General features: G+C 37.9%; 1 protein-coding gene across 1 annotated transcript in view; it reads right to left on the reverse strand.

The window, feature by feature from the left end:
* The window catches only part of AGPS (alkylglycerone phosphate synthase), a 45,765-nt gene extending 33,759 nt beyond the window's left edge, over nucleotides 1-12,006 (reverse strand). The window contains exons 1-5 of the mRNA XM_009894519.1: nucleotides 11,922-12,006; nucleotides 7,874-7,964; nucleotides 3,138-3,258; nucleotides 2,984-3,058; nucleotides 1,233-1,304 (exon numbers count right to left, since the gene is read on the reverse strand). Of these exons, the coding sequence (XP_009892821.1) occupies nucleotides 1,233-1,304; nucleotides 2,984-3,058; nucleotides 3,138-3,258; nucleotides 7,874-7,948 (343 nt within the window). The 5' untranslated portion in view covers nucleotides 7,949-7,964; nucleotides 11,922-12,006. The remainder of the gene's footprint in view (nucleotides 1-1,232; nucleotides 1,305-2,983; nucleotides 3,059-3,137; nucleotides 3,259-7,873; nucleotides 7,965-11,921) is intronic.
* Nucleotides 12,007-12,363: the final 357 nt, after the last annotated feature.

Genomic DNA, 12,363 nt, shown 5'->3' on the forward strand with positions numbered 1-12,363 from the left:
GAAGAACAACCATGGCAAGTACAGAGACAGTGCCAACTAATAAAACACTCTCCAAGAGCAGCAAAGCCCATCACCTTTGTTTCCAATGATAGTAAAGTTGGCATTTTTCTTACATACCAACCCCTATAGTAATAACTCCAGAAGTTGACCGTAGTTCAGTATAAACAGACTTGGAAAACAAATCTGAAGATCTTTCTGTATCCTGGTCAGTGAACAAGAGATATTCAATATTGCTGCTTTCAGCTACATAGATTTACTGGTACCAAAAGTGACTTGTAGCAGTCTCACAGCATTCCAGATGTATCTGATTAGGGTGAGAGCATTTTAGGGAGAAACCAGATCCATTAGTTTGGTATTGTCTTCAAGTGACATGCTCATCTTCTCAAACAGTTAATGTCCTTCCTACAGGAGCTATACTCCTACAGCATAAGAAAGTATCAAGCAAAACACACAGATTTATCCCACAGAATTAAGAGTTCTCAACAAAAAGCTTCTCACAGAATGAGCTCATGAAAGCCACCATCCTGCATTCCCTGAGCTCTAAGGCAAAACAAGGTAGCTCACTACTCTTTCAGCAGGCTTAGAGGAAAAAGCATCCATGATTAAAAAAACTGAAGTCCTTTAGAAATTCTTTAGGCTGAGAAGCACACAGATTAGAAGCCTTTACCTGTACTTTGTACCTGGAACATTTCCCGAAACCCCCTTGCCACAGGAGTCTCTACCCTAACTTTCAAACTGAACTATGTTTAAGAGGAAATTAGAATTATGGTTAACGATTCTGCAGTACAGGTGTCTGACTACAATCCTCCCTGGATGTATGAGCGTCAATAATACAACAAAAAATCCTGATTTATACATATTTGTGGAAACAGCACAAGTAATGTGTCCAAAAACATGATACCTCTAACAGATATTTCAATCTCTTATTTCCTAAAAGACTTTCAAGGCACAGGTAGATTTCAGCTTCATATAATCACTCCTCTTGCACATTCAATATTCAAGGTGTTGACATACTTTTAATGACTTCCACTAAATTGACCATAGCAGCTTTTAATTTTTTATTTTTTTTTACGATCTTGCAGTATTAGGATCACATTTAAAACACTATTTAAAAATCTAACTATTGAATTATTGGTACAATATATTACTATGATCATATATTTAAATTGAATTCAAGTAGAATACATTTTGACCAGTAATGTTAAAGAGATTTGAGATTTGATAACACTTACCACCAAATGGTATTATGCAGAGATTGTGTTTGCAGGCTAATTCCACAATTTTAACTACGTCTTCATGGCAAACTAAAAAAGTCCAGAGTTAAAAAAAACACAACAAGATTTGTGCTTAGTACTAAATATTACAGTCTGAATAAGCAGCAGCTCCTTTTCTGGTACCAGCAAGATATTTCAAAGAGTTAGGCACTAAATAAGAGCTGGGTTCAGAAATACCAGGAGTTCCAGAGTAAAGTTTAGACCTGAAACAATTCTATGTTTGAAGAACTACAGCTTTAGTCTCCTGCTCTACTCATGGATTGAGACCTCCTGCAAATTCTCAGGGCAAGATGGGCCACCAAACAGTTAGCAATTAATCCAGATTTCTTGGAGAACAAATAAAGTTTAAAGTCTTTATGGAATATAGGCTCCCCAATTTATTTTGGGTGAGAAATAAGTCTCTTCTGAGAGCTGAACAACTCGTGTTTTCTTCCTGGCTGACACTGTTTCAAAAGTAGAGTTGCTGGTGAAATTTACTTTTTCAGAATGCACTCTGTATCTGGTCAAAGAGGGAAGCAGAAATGCTTGTGCACAGGCAAGGAAAAGGATCAAAAAAAGAGATCAAACACAGTGCGTGCATGAGCTCATGCAAACAGCAGAGAATGAGCAGGACTGACTAAGTATGCTTACGAACTCTGGTTACTTTGCTCTTGCCATGCAGAGCAGCTTTATAAAAGGTAGTCAATCATTTTATTTCAGTTGCTTTTGGAGCTGCATAAAATAAAGCTGTGGCAAGTGCTGTTCATAGTCACCAGTGCTGTTGTGTCAGTACCTGCCCTCAAGTAATGAGATTCATCTTGTAGTCCCTCTTTTTGTGCTTCCCGTATGTGATTTTTTCCCCCCCTAAATAAAGGAAGCAACTGACCTAAGACTAAGTTCTTATCAGAAATTTTGGGGTTTCTAATGCAGTGTCGCTATCAAAGAGAATTATAGAAGGTAAGGAAATAGTTGAATTCATACAGCTGAACAGAAACTGACAGGTACTTAGATCACAGGAATTTTTGGTTAGCTACTAAAGAATGGCACATGGAAAGTAGTTCCAGAGAAACATGACTCAAGTAGAAAATTGACAAAAGTGCACAAATAAAGTCATATCAATTTAAGTATTTGTATCCTTCTAGATTGAAGCAAGCGTGTTTTCTGCTACATATTATCTGCAACACCATTAGTTACTACTCTATTTAAAATGAGCCTAGCCTGTACTCAGATGGCACTGCTCTTTCTTCGAGGCAATGATCCTTTGTAAAGTTTTCTAATAGGAGTCACAGGTGTTATACTTATTTTATTAAAGTACAGCACATCACGAAACAAAGTTCTAATACAAATATTTCTCTACCCTTCTACCATCATGTACTCCTTTAAAAAAACCAAGATTCAGGCAGCCATTTAGATAACCATTCCTGGTGAACATACAAGTTCAAATTACACCGTGGTTATTCAAGTCATGAATTCAGCTGTCAACAGAAACTTCAGCTATATTTAATAACAAATCTGACTTCCCCACAGAGTGATGGGATTTCATAGGCACAACCTGCAATCCAGATGTTAAACAATCATGATTACCGTTCATGAGAAAATTCCTGCAGTTTCTGTAAAGACAAGTGAAGTCAGTGAACCAAGAGACAGCTTCCCCATGACAAGAGGGCACAGGAGTTTATTAAACAGCGGCCTCTCAGATCAGAAGGGAGAATAAGATAATTAAAACTTACCAGGCCATACAACTATATCAGGAATTCGCTTAAACATTCCTTCCCTGAGTACAAATATCTCATGTAGGCAGTGACCTGAAACACAAACAGTAAGTTAACAAGTTCAAACAAGGGAACACTGAAAGCAGCAGTTATTTAAAAGAAGTCCTCTTACCATGAGCTCTGAATACCCTATCTTCTGCATCCTGCGAATATGAGATTTTAGTGGCTCTAAGATCCTGAAGAAATTCTTCATTTACAATGGATGGAGGTACATCATTAATATTTAAGGATGCCTACAATACAAGAAAATAAGTTCATTAAGGGTAGGTTCACTCTTACAGTATTTCTGTACAGCAGAAAAAAACAGGTTAACACTAACTGATATCCAAACACAACTATTTAAGATCAGAAATATAGAACTTTTTCTTCCTCATTTTCAATCACTGATCCCACTCCTCCTACCTGGTGGACGGTAGCTGACTAGATGCACACAGGAATTTTTATTTCAGTAGCATATTCTTACCCTTTTTCCTCCTGAGGAATTTGGAGAAATGCACTAGCTTGAGTGCATACTGAACAAAATATCTTTTTAAAGACTTCCCAAGATCCAAGAAAAATAGCTGCCTGAACAGAACTAGACAGTCTCCTGTTAATAAAGGGGTAGAGATTGAAGCTCGTAATTCCTTTTTGCATATAAGTTCTCCTCCAACAGAGAAATACATAATGAAGCAACTACCCACTCTGCAAATTCTTCTATTTACAGTTCTGTTTCTACCAACCCACTTTCCATCCTCCTATCACATACTGAAAGTAAAAATCCATCTCAGACCAAAGCCTAATCAGAAGTTCAAAGCAAGGCAAAACTAAGTTTGACTGATCTAACATAACCAGCATACTTTAAGTAGACCTCATACATCAAAAAGACTTTAAAAATCTATGTTCAGTCAGTAGCATGTAGGTGTTTCCAGAAAGCCTCTAGCTAGAAGTCCTGATCAACGCTAACAGAAAAAAAGTTTTTCTTTCAAAGAAGTTACACTGGACATTTTGGCTTACCAACAGGCCTTGAATCAAAGTTCTGTAAGTCCAGAGGGAGAATCCCTGCTTAAGGTTTTTAACAACCCATTCTTCCCAGTCCTTATGACAGATTATTTCATACAGTATTCTTATGGCTTCTCAAAGTTCAGACCTAGCAATTTAATCCTCTTTTCTGAAGTCCACTTTAGTTATCAGGAACATAAAAACATAGTTCATGTGTCAACTTTTTAAACCCATTCAGAGAATGAGGGTTCTTCACAGGATACATTTCCAATAGAGATCTTTGTCGACTTTATGTGTAATGCTTTTATATGCTTTGAAGGTTCCAACAACACGCTTTTCTCCCCTCCTTAAAAACAGAAACAAATAAATTTATATTTTTCTATGGGTGACCTCCCTAAAAGAATACCCCTTCTATTACAAATGGTTTCTAATTAAGGAGTTCTTTAATTAGACATAAAGCTTGTCTTATGACTAAAAGCTAACTTCTAGACTTCAACTCCTATTTTGAAAGAAAATGTCAGTCAAGAATCGTATTTCTAGTCAAAGTCCCTCAAGCTCAAGAGAACTGAACGTTTTTCACTACCCCATCTTTTATTTTAAATATACTCTTAAAGATTAGGAGTTGCACAAAAGTCAGTTAAAATATAGTGCAGTGCTTCCAAACTTCTGTCATAAAAACCTTGCTGGCAAATTAACCAACATCACCTTCAACTCAAATAGAGGAACATTCTTGCAATTTTTTTTTATAAAGGCATCAGGAAAGACTACGGGCTGCCTAATGATGCCATAAAGAACTTGCTTATAGCCCTACCACCAAAACATACATTGTACAAAATGTTCCATGTAGTCAAGGAAGCTTAGACATTTCTTTGACGAGCCTAGCCTATGCTTCTGGACAAGTACAGAGAGAAAACAGCAAAACTAAATTCACTTTTCTTTTACCTTCTGAAGTTTCAGCCTTCCACAAGAGAAAAAGTATACCCAGCCATCCAAGTTTTCTTCCCTGGAATGGAGGTTTGCCTATCTTTGCTCTCCATCACCTCCAGAACAGTTGATGGTTTTTGTCAACATGTGTCTTAAGATAAAAGCTTCCAGGATAGCACCAATTACCAAGTTAACAGCAAGTAAAACAGAGATTAACAGTCTCCTATCTGCCACCATGGCAGCAGTCTACTCTGAATGTTTTGAGTCTCACAGTAGTAAGAGCTGACGAGGGGAATATTTAACCTTCAACAGGAAAGTTTTCAGTTAGATAAAAGATCCATGGTAATGGAACTTGCCTACCAGTGTCCACCGCCAGGCTGGATGGGGCTTTGAGCAACCTGGTCTAGTGGAAGGTGTCCCTGCCCATGGCAAGGGGGTTGGACTAGATGATCTTTAAGGTTCCTTCCAAATCTAACTATTCTATGATTCTACAAGAAACTACGTAAGGTGATGTAGAAATTAAAGAGTACTTACAGGGATAATTCAGAAAGTATCTGCATGACTCTGCATGTTCATGACTGACTGCTAACAACATTTAGAGGTTCAAAAGGACAGTCAAGTGTTTGTTTTAGAGTTTTCATATGGGACACATGACCTAATGAAAATATAGTGTTAACAATGATTTCACTTCTGGAAGAGGATATGTGCTGTCCTAACTTGCTTTAAAGATAATATATACTTCTTGAAATAAGGTGTCAGACGTGAGAAAAAGGCTTTTCCCTCCAACATATTCACTTTGTCACCTACAAACACAGAAGGTGAGACTGAGTGCTGCTCAGGTGAGAGGTACGCTGCTACTGAGAGATCATTTTTTTAGGGGCCAGTCATAATAAGCACAGAGGAAGTCAGGTGCTATTAATGCACATTCACACAGTGCTGTTTGCTAACTCAAAGAGCGGAACTCTGACAAAAACTTGGGAAACATGAGAAACAAACAAGCAGGTACCAAATAAAGACCTTTAAACCACTTAAAAATCCTTGCTAGATGTGCTTACATTTTCTATTTTAAACTTTGGTTTCTTCCTGGATTTTCATAGACAGAACTATTTCATATCATTTCAAGTGGAACAGCAAGTGCTTGAAGCTCTTTGTTCTCTATATGAGGGACAAAAACTACTTAAAGCTATAACAATTCTTGAAGATGATTTTAAATCTCTTGGTTTTTTATCTCTCTTCCACTAGTATTTTAATCCTTTAGCTTTCATCTTCAAGATTGAGAGCTTAACATTTGTCCATATAAATAGTACACACAAAGCCAAACAAAAAAAATATACCTTTATTTATTCTTATGGGACTGAAATATTTTAAGATCTGTGCACTGAAAGGCGAGACAGGAACCCTATGTGAACTAGGTCTAAACTGCTCTGTGGTAAGTCTAGTTCGAAAAAGGAGAAAAAAAATCAGGCCTTGAGTATCACATAAGCAGGTACATTTACTGTTGTTAATTACAACAGGAAAACTGCACGCAACAGGGAACCCTCCAGTCTTATAGACTAGAGACAGGAAGAGGTGAGATAGACAAACGGACCAAGAGATCCCTCTCCTACTGCTGTTCCCATACTGAAATTCCCTCATGCTCTAATGATAGTAGAAGGTGAAAAACCAATATAGCATGACAAGCTGAAATATAAACTAAGAACTATGACACAGACATGAAAATAGGGGACCTGCAGTAGCAGTTGCGAATAGCTATGAAACATCCAGATACGTACTAGAGTCTCCAAAGAGTCCTATTCTGTGCCAAGGTAGTCAGCCTGTTTCAGATCCCAACAAGAACATCAGAACCAGAGGGCACAACATAACATGAAAGCATTCAACATTGCTAGCAGATATCCTGAAAAGCTGTTTTGCAAGATGTGCTATGGAATCAAGATACTATTCAAGAATCTGCCCTTGTCGTCTGACTCTTTGTTCTATGTTTCCCCTACACGTAGAGAGGGAACAATGTGTCTCAGGACCTCTGGTCACAGCAAATTAAAGCAGCAGCCAGTTAAGACCAATCCTGGTCAAGGAAAACACATCAAGATTAATTTTTTCAAAATATATTGGCAGGTGGAGATCCTGCAAGTCCTAGCAGATGAAAGAATGTCTTGATCAACAGATGACTGAAGAAATGTTTAAGTTTCCAGGCTCTATGAGATTACCTACTTCAGAGAATATGCAATCTTGAACTCACTTGAGAAATGAGTAAAACTGTTACCCAAAGCAGGGTTGCTATAGTCACTGTACAAGCACAGCCTGCTTCCAACACTGCTTAAACACCTGTCTAGTCAGGAACCTGCAGCCTCAAAGGAATTCTTAGAAAGGAGTCAGGTCTCCTGGCTCTCAGGTGAGTTACTCTTCTTGAAAAGCAAAATATGGATGCTTCACAAGTCCCAGAACACTGAATGTGTTGCTTTTTCTGAAAGCATTCAGTTCAATCCTCAGTATTCGGGTAGCCAGTTTTCAGCACCCAGACATGTGAAATATTACTGTCAAATAAGAACTTGGATATCATTAAATACACTGAAAACAGTACAATTTTACTTCACTGTATCTTCTGTCTTTGTTATCATGAACAACATTGAAGTTGCATAAACAATTCCCTCTAGGCAAACAGTTTCCACAATCTTGAAAAGCAACCTACAAACACAGACAAAAAACCTCCCTGTGTTGGAGACTAATTCCAATAGCAGTACTACCAGTCAACCTGGAACCACAAGTCATGCTAAAGTCATTGAACGTTTCACATAGAACACTTTTTAAAAAAGGCTTAGGTATTAATATGCTATGTTTAAATCACGTGCAAAGTGACCTTCAGGACAACAGCTGAATCATCTTTAACAATGTGGTCTTGTTTATCACCAAGACTAACGTTCAAAGGAACTGGTTCCGCTATTTACTTACTCTAGAGGTAGTTTTGTGCTCCAGACTTGCTCCAAAGGTTTTTTCTATCCATTCCTTAAAAGTTGGTAATACCATACCACCTAATCTGTACCTGAAAAGTCAATATTACATAGGGTCATTTTAAATTAAAAGACTGTATGTCAGATACACTTCTTTCAATTCTCTATATGTACAAATAGTTAAGTTTTAAACCCAATTCTTTACCTACAAGCCTGCAAAGCTTCTGCACATTTAGTTTTCATGCAACTGCACATTTCATTGTATTTAACTGTTCCATACTTCACACAAAATCAAGTTGTCAACATGATAGGTATTGTTTTCCTTCACGATCTTTGGGAGTTGCAGCACAAGGCTTTTCAGATATCCCTCCCCCCCACCTTTACTTTTAAGAAAGGTCTCCCCCTTTCAGTAGTGCAAAAAGCAGTGTCACAGTTTACATGCCAGTTACAGGTAGAGGCCATGTGTGTATGGACACACTGATGTAAACAGCAGCAGTCTCAGGCACACAAACCCAGTTCAGTACATCCTACATGTTTTGAAGGAAACAGTGTTAAAGATTTTTCCCTCATCATCAGAATCCATCAAGCAATGTGAATTTATTTCTATCACAAACTCTTTGGGAAGAGCTTAGCCACATGACAGATGAAGACTTAGAGACAAGGGACAGAGGAGCTGCTTGTGAACATGTGTACCACAGGTGAAAACAAATAAGGCTGGGGACACACTTAAACAGGTAGAAACTATTGCTGTTAATCATACAAATATACACATTTTGTACATGTTTACATATGCACAAGCGTTCTCAGAGAAGAGAAAAAGGACCTCTCTTTGGTACTAAGAGCTTTCAACAGCTGAAAATCCTTACTGTAGTTTACACCTGGGTCACTGCATTATGTCTCATGGCTCCTCCTGCCAAGATTATTCAATCACTGTTAATCCAATTATGACCCTGTCCTTCACAGCTGTTGCAACCAACTCTACAACCAAGTCCCTTATTACACAGAAAGATCAATTCCTTCTTTTTTTTTTTCCTCATGTCAACTACCTCCTAGTTCTCCTGTTGCAAAAACCCCTACTCTATTCCCAGAGATAAAAGGCTAAAACCATATCTCAACTAAAGCTAGACTCTTCAGCTTGAAAAACAGCATTCAGTCATTCTTCCTGTGACAGCTGTTATTGCATCATCATACCCATATGAAACAGTTAAGTGAATTCTATGAAAAGGAAAGCACAATAAGCGATGAAAGTTTAATGCCTCTGCATCAGGAATTCGCAAAGGTACAGAAAGACTCAAGTCAGCTTGGCGCGTTTTCTTCTCCAGACATACATTTTGTTATTACCAACCCAGCTAGCTTGCAACGGTAACCTTAATCACTCATTCAAAGGATAAACTAAAGCTATCTGAAAACCAACAACTTTTAAGTCAAGACACAGACAGAAGTCACAGCATAAAGGGAGTTAATGAGTTTACTGCTTAGAATGCAACACACAATTGCTCAGGAAGCAAGCTTTGTACGAACGTTGATGGTGCAAGAAGCTCCCCAGAAGACCTCCTCCCCCCCACCCCTCCAAAAAACAGGTTAGTTGCTCAGACTAGCAAGTATCATCTATCCCTGGTGACATGGTAGATGCTATAAAAGATCAACACATGGAAAAATCAACATGGCTTTCATAGAGTGAAATCCTGTTTCATTAACCCTTGAAGTTCTATCGGGGTGTGAAAACAGAAAGCAAATAAAGGGGATACAATGAACATTAAGTTCCGCACTCCTTTATACTTCCACAGGTGTTCACCCCAAAAAGATATTTAAGAAAATACATTGTTACAGTAGTGAAAGAAAGGTTCTTCTATAGGCTAAAGGATAAGATAAGGTTAAGATAAGAAGCAAAGGGCAGGGTTTATTGGTCACTGTCCAAGACATGCTCAGGATTGCAGCTTGCCACACACTAGTATTGGGATTAGTTTTACATAACATCTTCAGCAGTGATCTGGATTCATCAGTGGACTCTCCAACCAGGTGAATAATATTAAGCTCTTTTGTGCAGACAGCTACTACACTGATAGGAAGGAACTCAGGATCTTAAAAGAACCTGAGCAGACAAATGAAGATGGAAGATAAGATGTAGATAATTGCTAAAGAAAAAAAAAGCACTACTTGCATATTTGGCAGAACCAGACTGGTACTCAGTATAAGAAAAATCATGGCATCTTCACTGACATCATACAACAGCAGCCAAAAGCGTTATGCATCAGCTTGGCAGGTATAAGAGACAATTCATCTCTTTTCACTGCTCTGTACAATCCTGGGGCATCTACACCTTAAGTGCTGCATGCGGTTTTTGTCCCTGTGTCTCCAAAAAAATGTAGTAGCGCTAGAGAGGGTTCAGAGAACAGCAACTGTAAAGACCAAGGGACCTTACAAGCAGAGACTAAAGGGCCCAGGACTCCTCATCATGGAGAGAAAGTGGAAGACAGGATATGATTGAGCCTTATATAATCAACAAAGCAGTAGACAGGCTGAAGAACTATAATTCACCTAACCCTGCAACGCAGTAAGGGATACTTGGTTTAAAACACAAGTACTTTACACAACTGCAACCTGGACCTTGCTGCCACGGGATGCTGTAGAGACAGACAGTATCAGCAGACTTGAAAAAATATTAGATAGATTTCTGGACAACAGATCTGTAAGTGAATACTAAAAGGATGAGGCATCTACATCATCTTCGCAGATGCCAATTCTCCTGTTTTCACTTCAAGCACTCTCCTTTTGCCACTGTGACAAACTATTTCATAGAAACTACACTGGTGTGGCCCAGCAGGGCACTTCTAATATTATCTATCAGTTAGAGAGAGAGAATGCAGATGGGGGAAAAGACACCATTCTCTCCCCATTCTAGAACAGTGACAGGTACTCAAACAGCAGCCTTGATGCTTCCGCCCAAAAAAAAAAAATCCAAGTCCAGCTCTTTTACCTTTTTTGCCTTCAAAGCACACTGCATAAGCTTTCTGTGCAGCATAACACACCCCAGATAAATGAATGAGTATCAAAGTGACAAGAATCAGAATCCTGGCAAGAGAAGACAGACCACCAAGATCTCCCTAAATATTATACAGTGAATTGAAGTGCCTAAGACAAGGCTTTGCATTTTAATTTGGGCCCGAAAATTAAGAAATTGAGGATTAAAGGGCTCAACATCCCAGTTAGTTTTTTGCAGCTTTGACTCAAACTAGCTGATACTAGCTTACATAAACTCAAAGACCAGGAAGAAATTTTTCTGAAGGATAGTACTTATTTCAGACTTACGCCTCTTCCCCATTATTTTCCTTTAAACCAGAGAAGAGACTACAAGACTACTTTCCACTGAGGCAGAAAACCAGCAAGATGTCAAGTCACAGGCTTAAATCCCACTGGAATAAAGTGAAGAGATTCCCAAATAGACTGAATTTTAACATAATTTCCTCAAAAATAGTATTTCTCAGAAAAACAAGCTTGCTATACAAAAGGCTAGTAGATAATAAATCAGAAGTGCTGCTACTACAGAACATACAACTGAAAAGCAGTTTATATTTAAGTTCAGAGGATAAAGCAGCTCCATGCATAACGGTTAAAAAAACCTAACACACGAATCAGAAGTTTGATAAAGCAACTTGTTGATGCTCAAGAGATTCTCAAAACTGGCAAAACTGCACTGACCTGCTGCATGTTTATAAAGCTTTAAAACACAGCGCAGATTCTCAGTCTCATTCCATTCTCCAAGGGAAGTTTAACGTACAGCATATATGAAGTTACAGAGAAGACTCACATTAATTTGCCCGTATAATACTTTTAACAAACCTTTCAGTAAGCCACGCAGTCTATTTTACTAGTTTGGACTACTGTGTCTAGAATTCAGTAAACCTCTTATATCTCATAGAATAGGTTACTAGTTCTGCATAAGCAAGGTTTTTTTGCCTTCTTTGGATTAACTGAGTAGTGCAGTTTTTAAACTCTTTTCAAAAAAGTCTCTAAGTAAGATACTTCAGTTATAAAAATTTTCAACTTACCTTTTCCCTGTGAATTCTGCTTGGCCTTTCTTATTGAAGATGAATTTGGAGTCATTATAACCCCATCCATTCCACTTCAGAAGTTCTTGCCTTAAAGGAAAAAAAAAATATATAAGTGAGAACATTAGCATATTGTAAGCCAAAAGTGATTTGCAGTTATATTGTTTTGTGCAAAAACTCAGACAGCAATTCAAGAAATTAAGTACGTGTCAAAAGTGCATAGCTTAATAAAGCAAAAAGGTTTTCTGCGGCCACAACCATTACTTCTTTGAATTGCACCCTAACACTTGAAAGACAAGGTGTTTTATAAAAACAAACAGCTTAAAACCAATGTACACTGTATGGTAATATTCTCAAACTGGCAAGAGCAACATTTGAAAGATGCTTGGTTTTAAATCTATACAAAAATACTAACACACAAATAGGTAATAGCTAAAGTTTT

This window comes from Charadrius vociferus, unplaced genomic scaffold, assembly GCF_000708025.1.
Source record: "Charadrius vociferus isolate BGI_N301 unplaced genomic scaffold, ASM70802v2 scaffold161, whole genome shotgun sequence".
NCBI lineage: Eukaryota > Metazoa > Chordata > Aves > Charadriiformes > Charadriidae > Charadrius > Charadrius vociferus.